Source organism: Ipomoea nil, unplaced genomic scaffold (assembly GCF_001879475.1).
Source record: "Ipomoea nil cultivar Tokyo-kokei standard unplaced genomic scaffold, Asagao_1.1 scaffold3016, whole genome shotgun sequence".
Lineage (NCBI taxonomy): Eukaryota > Viridiplantae > Streptophyta > Magnoliopsida > Solanales > Convolvulaceae > Ipomoea > Ipomoea nil.
Genome location: NW_017619444.1, coordinates 675,996 through 688,995, shown reverse-complemented (window position 1 = coordinate 688,995; position 13,000 = coordinate 675,996). Strand labels below are relative to the sequence as shown.

The following is a 13,000-nucleotide window of genomic DNA, read 5'->3' as shown; positions in this document are numbered from 1 at the left end:
CCGATGTTGTTTTATTGGGCGATTTGAGTGTCTTCTTGATGTTTCATATGTCTAGAACGGTATGTTAGGAATCAATGTAGGATTTGGTGTATTGAATCGTGATTGTGGTCCAACTTTGTGATTCGTTGGATTGATGTTGAGTCTTGTATGTTCTATGGAACTACTTTTGGTTTACCCGTTTGATAAGCATGCTAGTTTGATGTTGAAATGCTAGTGTGTGCAGTTTGTTCTTTCCTCTTGAGATTGGCAACTTGTGTTGACCATCGTTTGTTATCGGATTTGTGATCCTTCGTTGTTGAGTATGGTTTCATATCTTTGTTGTGATCCATTGATTGATTCATATGATGTGAACGTGTGTGATTGTTGTGCCATTTTATGGAAGCATGACTAAGGTTTATGGGGCCTTGGTTTTCCTGATAATGATGCGATCCTCGTGTGGCCATGATTGAAATTGGTGGTGTGACCTGAGCGTAGGCTCATGTGTTGGCGGTTGTGTGATATGAATTGTACCATCGTGTACTGATATGTTGGCGGAAATGTTGGCGGTTGTTGGTGGGGGAACGACGGTTCCCGGAGGCGTAACGTTGGACTTAGAAGTACATGGTGGCACTCAGAGGTAATGGTTGGAACTGTAATAAGGCCGGGGCTAGCCATAAGGTTGGAACAGGGCATAAGGTTGGAACTATGATATTTGTGACATGTAGTTGTCACTGTGGCATGTAGTTGCCCATGTGTGAATGTGTTTCTTTACTACCGAGCATGTCTTGATGTACTCTACTTTGTGATCAGTAGAATACATCTCGAGTTGTATTGTTTACTGTTGGTATTCTTGTCTTGTTGTTGTCGTGGGATGTTGATTTCCCTTTTTCCTTTGAGAGTGTGAAAGAGTCTTTGAAGTTGATTTCTCTCTATGGCTTTTGAAATGATATATTACTGTATTCCGTTTCGAAAATGGTTTTGACTTATACTATCTATATATGCTATTTAACGTGTATTGATGGGTTACCAGCAATGTCCGCTGACCGGGTGTCATCCCCTATCTTTATGTTGCTTTACAGGTTTTGAGTAGCATCTTGGAGAGCGCGCTAGCAGTTCGTTAGTTAGTGTAGCTCCATGAGATTGTTTGTGTTAGAATTTTGGCCTGTGAGCCGTGGATTTTGATAAGTATGACTTATACGTTTGTTTAGACTTAGCATGTGCACCTATAGATGTGTAGGTGTGGCATAACCTCCTGTACTTGTCTTTTAGCTTCCGCTTTATTTTAATCTTGATGAGTAGACTTTATCTCTTTATTAAGCTTTAATTGGTTTTTAAAAGTTGTAAAAATCGGGGGTCACACACCTTCACATCAATCTAGTTTTCGTGAATTCATTATATCAGTATTATTGCACATTATGACACTCACAGTTTAACTCAAGTGCACACCCCGTCTTTTCATACACACACTAATTATGTAATTATGCACATTACGACACACACAGTTTAACCCAAGTGCACATCCTATTCTATCATATTAATCCGCTGTCCGTGAATTCATTATGTCATAATAATTGCCCAATATGGCACACAGAGTTCAACCTAAGTGCACACCAACATCTTTAACGTCTTTTCACATCAATCCTCCCAAATGCATGGGGAGTTGATCAAACATAATTTGGTGCCTCATTATTACCCCAAACTAGGTAGAGGAAAACATGTGTGAATTTACATAAATTTTAGTTTTGTACATGGATGTCGCCATTAATAATAAGAAAGAAAAAAACTTGCCCGCATGGGTAGCTCAACTGGTCATAGAGGTGAAACTTTGGAAGAATGACCAGGGATCGAGTCTCACCAGCGGCAGTGTGGGAGCAACCTCTCAAAGTGAGAGGGGGTTCCTTGTGCGCAGTGAGCACTGGTCTAGCTTCTGTGGTTCATGTTTAGTTGAGTCATGGGTCGGGGTGTGGGGGGCCCTTAGGGTTGGGGTTCAACTTCTTTTTGGAAGAAGAAATTTTTTCTTCTGGACGGAACTTGCCGTTAAGATAGAGACAGGAAACGATATGTATATTGATTCAAAACTCCAAAAGAATTTTTACTTTTTTCGCCACCTAAAATCATGAAAAGAGTCACATTATAATATTTCCTTTTATTTGGTTGCCATACAAAATTACATCAATATCTTTTATCGTTATTATTTTTTAATTTGGACATTAAATTGAAATATAATCTTGACCATTGATTAGGAGAAAATGGTTGGCTTGGATTAGTTCTTAGGTTCCTACCTAAGGATGAGTTCTTACTTGTATTACTTATATATAGATTAGGTATTATTTTTATAATTAAGGTATAATATTATTAAATTGAAATTATTTAAAATATATAGATCCACATTAAGAAAAATATTATTAATTTCGGATATTAAAACTATATATTTATATCAAAGGTGAAATTATAAATAATTAAATTTTAATGAGTTTACTTATTTCCTAAGTTATATATGGTTATTAATGAATATTTTTCTATATTAGATTATGCTTATATATGGTTTACCTGTATTAACCATCATTATATTAGATTACTATATAGGATAAATTATTGATTATTTTAATAAACTTATTATTAAATTTGAGCGATTAAATATTAATATTCAATTTGGTTCTATTATTTTCACACAATCTTCCTTATAAATTATTGATACTACCGATTATTTTCCATTTTCCATTTTTAAGGGAAATAATAAAAGTTTGGGCTGGAAACTACACGGGAGAATTTTAATTTTATTAACAGTATAGAAAATTTTAATTTCATTAGATTTTAAATAAATATTGCCATAATTATATGTAGTAATTTGTCATATATAAATTTTTTACTTTAATAATATTAATCATATGATAATCTATTCTATTAATAAAATAAAATAAAATCCTCCTTGCATAACACAAAGAGAACAATAAAAAACATATCAGATACTCGGTACTTAAAACACAACTTACAATATATTTTTAAAAGAACATTGAATGGAACAAATAATTCATACTCTAAAAACAAAAAAATATAAGAACATTGGTTTTTATAAGAATTTAATTACAGGAAATCAAGTTTATGTCAATAAAAGCAAAAAACGCTAAACGGTACTTTCAAGCATGCACATACAAAGATATTTTAATCTACTAGCCTTCAATTCTTTCTCAGAATCAGAAGAAGTATCTTCATCAGATGAAGAGGAACCGCTTTCCACCACCTTCTTCTGAAAAATATGAAGGTAAATTGTATTTATTTATTTAAGGTATAGGTGAAAATATGAGAATTATAAATTTGTAAGATTTTTCAAAAGAAAATTGTATTTATTTATTTAAGGTATTGGCATAATCAACTCATTATATTAATATTCATAATCAAGTCATTATATTAATATTCCTAATTAATCTTATTCCTAATTAATTCATAATATTGATATTACTAAATTGCCCTTAAGTTTGGGCGGGAAGTTAAAATGGAAAATTTTGTTTTTAATAATAGTATACACCACTATCGAGACCACCGAGAAGCTGCCTAGTCAACGTCGGTTATCACCACTCGACAAACACAGCCACGGTTGGAGCAGTCTTGCTAGACGAAAATGGAGGCTAAATTTCGGCCTATGCTTCTTCTCTTTCGGATTGCTTCTCTCCACTTATGGCGGAAGCATTTGCATGTAAAGAAGCCTTGTCATGGTTAAGGGATCGTGGAGAGCGCTCTATAGAATTACACATAGATTGCTTAACGGTTCAGCAATATCTATCTTCCACAGTTGGCCCAGTTCGCACATATATTGGATACGCTATTAATAGCTGCAAAACTTTTATATCGTCATTTAATTCTTGTTTAGTTAAATTTATTCCTAGATCAGAGAATTATTTAGCTCATACTCTAGATGCTTCAGCTTTTAGTCAGACTATTGTTATGTATTGGGATTCAATCCCACCTGATTCGATTTCAGCTTATTTTGAATAAATGACGCCATGGCTCCTTTTCAAAAAAAAATAAAATAATAATAAATAGAGTATAGATTATTAATAACTGATTCTTTTCCAAAATTTTTCTTATATTCATTAGATTAATAGTAAAATAACCACCTTGTAATTTTAATCTAAATTATTAATAACCGATTCTTTTCTTTTCTTTTATATTCTTTTTTTTTTTTTTTTTTTTTTTTTGCAAAATCTTTCTTATATTCATATTCATTCATTAGATTAATAGTAAAATAATGTGTAGAAATAATTTTAGAGATTATGGCTTCTTGAATTAAGGATTTTTTTTTTCTATTTATCCTTTTTTACTACTAACATTATTATTATGAAGTGTTTGTGCATGAAGTTAAAATGGAGGGCTCAATATGTGCACGGTGGACACGGGTCCAGGGCATAACGCTCCTATGTACTTGCAGTTGATAGTTTTTGTACCTATAGCTATCCTATTATGTGTCAGTAATTATCCAAAAATAACCTTTAGATTTTGTATCTATAGTGGACACATTTTGTCATGACCGAATTTTAGGGCGTGCAAGATGGGCAACATCACAGGGCCTCAATTTTTAGAGGGCTCAATATTTATTTTTGACGTAGCTACTTTAAAAAAAAAAAATCTACAATTAATCCTAAAACTCATCCATTTTTTCACAAATCACTGCTCTCCCCTAATAATTAGGACCTAATTAATTGAGCATGGCAAAATCATTCTGTTTCTCCAATGGCACATATGATGTCTCAAGTCTGGAATCTACAGAGATAACTTAAAACATGTACCATTCACCACCAATATCCCATGAGAAATTAATCCAACAACACCTTCATCTCACCTTCCACAAACTCATTATTGTCATCATATTCAATATCCACAAATTACAATGCCAATAATCACTGCCAATGCATCAAACACAATAATAGATATAGATTATTGGCACCAAGAATCCACTCTGCTGGAGATCACCTGGCAAATCATCGTCGGGGCTCAAGGCGATTGGTAAGTATGTTCCTTTTAGTTGCCCTAGTTTTAATTTAAATTGGATGTGAATTGAAGTATGAACTGTGATTTTTGCATTCAACTGGAGCTACACCGTTCATACTTATTTGAAGTAAAAATCATATATTTTACTGTATTGATTTTAAAAATTACGCTTATACTTTTGGTATGACCTCATTTATTTATAAGAACGGGGTCACAAAAATTCAAAAACTGGTCCTATATTCTGTATTTACAGTTGACAATTTCTGTACTTGTAGCTATAATATTATATGTTGGCAATTATCAAATTATTTGTTTACATATACAGAAACTGCTAACTGTAAGTACAGAATGTATTAATTAAAAGTACAAAATTTTCATATTAAGATTCACAGTGCAATATAAACTCTGGTCCATATTAATTGCTATAACACTTGTCTGCCGTGTCAACCGCACAAGTTCCCAAGTTCGAGGAGAAACCTGTGCACCATCTTCCGTTTGAGTCACGGATGATTCCCCCACAAGCTGCTCTGCCATCATCTCTAATTTGGAAATAGAGAATAGAAAACTAAAAAAAAAAAATGGAAGAAAGAAAATTCAAGAAAAAGAAATTAGAGTAAACAAAGTTTAAAAATTTTAATTAATTAGTTTTTGGACTATAAATACTTTGGTAATTATTGGCATTGTGTACTTGTGTTTCATTTGACCACCATTGATCATCTAACATGTGTCACTAGCTAACTATATGCCCATTTAAATACATAAATATTAAAACTTGAGAGATGGTGAATATAACCTAGATTACATAATATTCATAAGATGCTTTGAAATTTATAGTAAACATAAAACAATGGAGCACATTGCTAGGACTTTATGTAATCTTTCATAAAATTACACTTTTGCGTGGCTTCACATTCTATTCCTAAGTCCCGTGGTGTGCATTATGCAATGTGAACTTAACAAAAGGAACATTCTACAATATCGTATACCATTATTACATAATCATACATTGTGGTTAATAAGTTGCCCAGTGGTCTTGTTAGGTTAATTAAAAGAATGAGTCAAACCTAGCTAGCCGTCTAATTTAATTGATGGGAATAATCAAGATGGTTCAGCCCCCCGATTGCGTGTGAACTTTGTACAGTCAAATGGTCCAGCCTGATTGTTTTTCCTTCTCACCTGTAAACCAATACACATCACTATGTAAGGAAACTCTATAAATTATGATTATAAATCAAAGGAAGAAGCTAAGCATGGAAAATATGGGGAAAAAAAAAAATGTGAAGCTTCAGATAACTCTTTTTTGGGTGACAAGGGAAATCTACAGTCACTATTCAAAAGTGTGTACTAGGTAAATCCCGTCTTGTGACCCTAACCGGCAAAAGACACAAGGAAGTAAACCAGCCTAGGTTGCCTCCATGGCAAAAGACCACAAGGAGGTAAACCAACTTAGGTAGCTCATAACTGACCGTCTCAAACCAAGAGGATTGAAATTCGAACTCGTGACCTTGTGGTTACTAGTTTGTATCTTTAATCATCAGATAACTACCGGAAAGTGTGCACGGGGGTAAATCCCGTCTTGTGACTTTAGCCGGCAAAAGACCACAAGGAGGTACACCAGCCTAGGTTGTCCATAGTTGACCTGCTCAAACTAAGAGAGTTGAAATTTGAACTCGTGACCTTCTGGTTACAAATTTGTATCCTTAATCAACTTGGTTGGGGTTACCCTAATTTCAGATAACTTTTGTTTCCATGAATGATGATTTTGCGGCAATATGTGAGAATGGATGCTAGTAATAATAATTGATAATTAACATGAACTGATCAAGTGGTTGACTCGTCCAAATTTACTTGGTGATAGTTTCACAATTCTTCACAACTAAAGTGAACATTTTACTACATAAAAGTGTAAGCACATTGACATAAAAGTGTATTGTTCACATGAGAAGCACTATTCATGCGTGGGTGCTCTTTATTTTGGAATCTGGATAACTATTCTAAGAAATCTTCTTTATATTGAACTGTTATCTTTGAATAAAAACCATTAAAAGGAGTTCAGTGAGTAATGACATACCGGTGACCATGGACTTGGCTCGGGTAGAGATTTATCTGGGGGTGAATTTTGTACAGCACCACCTTTCATGGTTAAAATATCCTGTGAAAACAAAGTACAGTAATCATTAATCAACATACTAAACAACTTGGAAATTTTAACAGTGAAAAAGTCGGGAAACTTAGGATTGTTCAAACAAATTTCCCCATTTCAAGTTAGGTGAGAGAGGGTAGAGAAAACAGAGGCAATATAGTACAAATCACACCTTTTATGAGGGATGTGCAATGTGGTACATGTGACAATTTAGATCATCATTGAAATAAGAATTTACCTCTCCAGCTGCTTCAATAGCTGCCAACCATTCATCAGAAAATGGAACTGCATTCTGAGGGGGTATTACCGTAAGTTTACTTTTTGCCTTACCATCCTCAGGTCTCTTGCTGCCCAAATAAGAAAAGGAAAAAAAAAAAAAAACAGTTTGTTTATTACATATCCAAGGATAAAGGAGAAAGCTGCATGTACAGAAAGGGATTGAAATTATAATAAAAGAGAATCAGATTGATAATGTTACTTACATTGACAGAGTAGCATTCTCATTGTTTGTGAAACATTTGGCATTATCCAACTCAAGGCAAAGCTCACTAGCATGACTATTGATGGTTTCAGAGGTTTTCATTTCAGATTCATCTCCAAGAATATTCTGATCAAGTACTTCATTACTCCTTGATGACTCCTGTTCACTTTCAACCAGGTCTATGCAAGCAGCAGATTCTCTTGAAATACAATTTTTGCTTGTCTGTGGTGCGGAATCAATATCCAAACAGGCAGATTTTCCATTAGGCAGTGTATCTAAAAGTAACACACTGTTTGTAAGTTCACAATCTTCAGGCAAAGAATCATTTCCTACATAATCTGATGGTTTATCCTCAATACGTAAATCGGCATCAAATGAATCTATTTTAGTGTCAATTCCTCCCACGGTGGGCTCCAAATTTAAAGCACTTGAGCTTACAGCTTCACTTCTGCTGTCATCACTTAGTTGTGAAACGCAATCCAAGACTTGGTTTCTCTTGGATTCTTCATCAGATACAGTGCCTGTGCCTTGTCCAGGCAAGATGGGTTTATCTGACTGTTCTAATTTCTCAGCTGAGATGGCACTATAATGATGAATAGACAAAGCTGATGAAGTAAGAACTTTGCAGATTTCAGCAGATGTCTTTCCATCAAGAGACTGAGAATGTTCAACTTCCAAGAGTAACCCTTCACTTGAGCTCTTTGATATGTATTCAGAATGATTCTTCTGTCCTACACTCTCAGAGAAATTTACTCGTTCACATTTTTGGGAGTCTTCAAGCAACTCACTGTCATTTATCCTTACTATTTGAGTACCATTGTTAGGATTGTCATAACACTTGTCTATTTCCTTTGATGAAAAATCATTCTTTGCTACACACACATCATTGTTTAGTTTGATGCTTCCATTTAATGATTCAGGGGTTCCGGGAACCACTAACTTCAATGTTTGGTTAGATAAAGCAAATTTTAGATGCGGAGATGCTTTGTCAAAGATATCAGGACTCTCAACTGAATGGGAATCTTGGGCAGGATGCAGAAGTACATCATCATGGAAGACTTGTCCAGCAATCATAACAGTATCAATTTCAGCAACAATTCGGGCTCTTTGAACATCAAATTCATTATAATCAGTTGCATCTTTTCCATTTAGCTCAATAGATGAAACAGTCTTAGAAACCTTTTCTTCCTTGGCTTTCACAGCCCTTAAACACTTCCCTAAATCTCCTAAATCTGACTTAACACTTCCCTCATTTCTGGTAACATTTTCTTCTGAAGACTGAATATGTAAGTCCTCAGTTTGGAAAGCAGAGTTCTTAGTTTCTACTTTAGTACAGGTTAAACCTATGAGATTTGGATCTGCAGAATCTTGAGAACCATAATTCTGAAATTCTCTACTTAACTTGTTCAAGCAGTGCTCTGTTACTGTAGCATAGTTATGCCCACTAAGAATCCGATCAGCTTCAAATGCACATGACTTCTTATCAGATTGTTCCTCAGGTAAACCACCAACATCCTGATTACCACTTACGGGACAATTTGAAATCATCTCATCACCACCACATATATCCATATCCTCAGACCCGCTGTCAGAAAAAGAACCATCAAATGAGACTGTAGTTTCTGCTCTGAAGGTATCCATTGCATGTGTCAAACTGTTTTGCTGGGAGACTAATTGATAATCTTCCAAATCTGACCTACTAGAGCCTCTACTTCCTTGAGAACCAATGACCTTAGGATCATCTTTTTCCAAAGTCTGTCTACATTCTTCAGTATTTAGAAGTTCCTTGCCATTCATCCATGATTCTGTATCTTGTTGGGACCCAATTTTTTCATTTCTGACCTCCCCATGATCATTTACCTTTCCATCAACATCACTGACATTATGCTTTTCATTCTTATCACTTAAAAGCTTGGGATTCCCAGAATCACATCGAACCTTCAGCCTATTCTTTAGTGCATCATCATCATCCAAGCAGGCTTTGATTGCTTTTTGAGAATCAGATGCTCCAGAGCAACCCAACCTGGTGCTTATATTCCTACCATCCATTGTTGCTATGGTGTCATTGATTTTTTTACCTCCCACTGCATGCGGTGGCCTCAGATTACCAGATTTGTACAGCTTCTGTACACTAGACTCTGCATTTCTCTGTGATAGCCCATGTGTCTCAGAAGCTTTCGGCTGCACTTAAAGTTTTTATAGGGAAAAAGAAAAGATTAGATGGTTCGAATCACTCCATAGTGCTGGTTTGGCACAAGTTAATCTACTCCCAAAAAAAAAAAATTGCAAGAGCTGGCCAAACACTAAAAGAGTAAAGAAAAAAAAAAATTAAAAGAAAAACTGCTAAGCCTAGACAATAGAGAAAGCATCTTTTTTTTTTTTCGAGAAGCTCAGTACTTTTTTAAAAAGCTTTTTTTATTTCTTTTTTCAAACTCAGCCAAATGAGCACAGCATTTAACAAAGAGATGATTAACTTGATCAGACAATAGCAGTCATACCTGACGAAAAAATCCTAGTGATGGTGATGGCATTCGCAAACCTGATGGCTTTATTGTCTGGATTTGTGCGTGTTGCAAGCTCCGAACAGATGTAAAGGTGTTCTGCAGACGAGAAACAGCAGGTGGTGCAGATCCATCCTGGCCCTGGGATGAAGGTATGCTACTATATGCAGCCACAGGATCTGGTATCACCTTTAAACTGGTATTACCATTTTTTCTGATTGGTAACAAGGATGAAGAGTTTGATAGATTTAAGTTCAATGTTGATATGTCCTGTGCAAATTTGATTCAATGAAAGGTATTAGGAATTTCCTGGTAAGGTAACGGATAATATAGAATGCAAGGTAGGTTATCTTTAGCAATTTCTAGAATAATGAGTTAAAGACATGGTTTATACAGCATCTCCTTTCGGATGAGTGGCTAGAGATAAGTATGGTGGAATAGAACCATCCTTTGCCTTTTTTTGTCCATTTTCTGCATTTCTTAAGGAGCTCTTTAACCCATATTTTCTCTGGATACTGACTGCAACAAGGGCAAAGAGAATGTAAATACATGAGGGCGCAAGTTTTTAGTGCCTTATATAATTTGAAACAGCACACATGCTTATTGAAATTATCTTTATACTCTAAAACTAAAAGTATTCATTTCTTTTGACACAGATAGAGAAAAATCTAGACTTAACTAAAAACAAATGAAAACAGGTTGATGGAAAGTAACAGAGAAATAACCTGGATCAGAAATCTTTTTATTCTGCAAAGGACATGGTCCAGGCATTGTACTCTTGGAAGTTGTAGTCATCGAACATGAACCTGGCTTTGAAACTTGAAACTTCGGTAGTTTAGATTCCTTGGTTGCAGCTTTACTGACATTTATATTTGCAGGCCTTTTTAATGTGCAAACCATTAAGGTTACTCAAAAGCTTCAAACTTGGATGAAATAAAAACTAATCAATTTGGGGATAGAAATAATTGAAAGGATATGATGTTGAAAACAAAGGTCTAGGACAGACACCACCCATAGAGCTAGTTCTTCCATTTGGAGTTGCAAACACTTTACGTGAAGACTGGAAACACAAGTATTCCAGGGAAAAGGGAAACAAAAGCAGTAAGTTAGATTAAACTCATATTTGAATTAATAAATAAGACTTCCAATATTAGATCAGCATTAACAGTACAAGTTCTGAGCATGCTTCCCAAGCTCATGAATGTTAACCAAAAACATACCTTTTCCCTATCTTCTTTTGAAGATGTAGCTGACATTTCTTTGCATGTATTCTTTTTAATTGACTTCATTGAAGACGATGCAACATTTCTTAGAGACTTGCTAGATTGTGGGGTTTTCCTTTCTTCAATGGGAGACAAGCCCCCTCCATTGATCATAGATAGTTCTATTGGATCCAATACACCTAAGGGAACCAAACAAAAAAACAAGTAAATAAATAACCAGAAGTTTGGGAGCAGTGACTTAATAATACAAAACAGAACCACCTTCTTCAGTAAAAAAGGCTTTATTCCATGCTAAACTTTTCCTCAAGTTGTAACCACCAGTCTTTTTCCTCTTCATTTTCAGTGGCTCCATACTCAACTTTTGTACTTCTGATTTGCTTGTACTTAAATTCTCTTTGTTGCTGCTATCCTTAAAAAAAGAACAACTTGGAGTTTCTGGGACTGTACTAACCTTCAAGGCCGCTGTAGAATGGTGAAATGAACAATTAATTCCCAATTAAAGGTCTAAATAATTTCAAGCCTCAGATAATAGGCTATAGCAGTTTTCAATTTTAAATGTTTTGCATTGGCTATTTTGTTTCCTGTTAAAGTACAGCACACGCACTTATCCTAGCTGAAACTAAATTGATTATCCATAAAATGAATCAGTCAAAATTCAACTGCATCTTAGAATAAAATGTGATTCAATCAGGTACAAGCTGCTAAAATCAAAACATAAAAACCTTGGAGAACACCATTGAACAAGAAAACGCACAAAAATCTAGAAACTGATGATAGTACATTACATTGAGACAATTCATTCAGATAATCACATGAAATGAACAGTAAACAGGAAATTCAAATAAATCAGAGTAAACCCCTAACTGGTTTGCAATGCGAATCAACATATAACGGAAACCATAGAAGCACGCAAAAAATCAACCCTGGATATATAATTTAGCATAAATAGAATAAGAAAACGCGATGAGGAACTGACTAATAGGAGAAGTGAAAGTAGATTTGGAGCAGAGATCTTTGGGTGTGGCATCCAGCTCGGGGTTGCGTGGGAGCTGGGAATCGTCGTCTCCAGAAATTTCAGAGACTGAGAGATCCGACTCCATTCTCCCTCTCTATCTCTCACTCTCTCTCTCTCTCTCTGTATATATATGCGTGTGTAGAGCTGTGTACTGACAGCTATGGATAAATGAGTGCCTGGCTGTCGGCACAAATGAGTAAACGTGAAAGGTTGAAGAATTACGAGAATGAAGAAAGGAAAAGGAGATATGGCGTTTTCCGGGTTGAGTTTGGGATAGCGGATCGGATCGGGTCTTTAAAAATTACGGGCGGGAAATGGGAAATGATAGACAGGGAGACACGTGACGACGTTACAAAAGAAGATTCAAATCCGTGCCCACAAGAAGATTCAAATCTAGTTTTGGCGTTTCGTGTTAGCGATGAGTATTGTTCTTTCATTTATTCATTTATTACTCTGTATTATTCTTCCCAATAATCTAAATCTAAAAACATAATAAATGTCAATACAAGTTATGTCCTTGATTTTTATTCCTTTTTTATATGCTAATAAATATATACATTTTACTTTAATTGTTGTACATTCATTTGCATTGGACAAAATCACCCTTACACCGTTATAACACCGTTAGTTTTTAATATATCTACTAATCTTACCATACACCTACATCTATCA

General features: G+C 35.0%; 1 protein-coding gene across 1 annotated transcript; it reads right to left on the bottom strand.

The window, feature by feature from the left end:
• Positions 1–5,826: 5,826 nt before the first annotated feature.
• LOC109163234 lies at positions 5,827–12,640 on the bottom strand. The gene is made up of 11 exons (XM_019311994.1): positions 12,290–12,640; positions 11,575–11,775; positions 11,311–11,492; positions 11,068–11,150; positions 10,816–10,979; positions 10,485–10,609; positions 10,088–10,360; positions 7,591–9,770; positions 7,347–7,455; positions 7,037–7,117; positions 5,827–6,141 (listed from the first exon to the last, which is right to left on the bottom strand). The coding sequence occupies exons 1-11, from the start codon at positions 12,411–12,413 to the stop codon at positions 6,064–6,066; spliced, it is 3,600 nt and encodes a 1,199-aa protein (XP_019167539.1). The 5' UTR covers positions 12,414–12,640; the 3' UTR covers positions 5,827–6,063.
• Between the last annotated feature and the right edge of the window lie 360 nt (positions 12,641–13,000).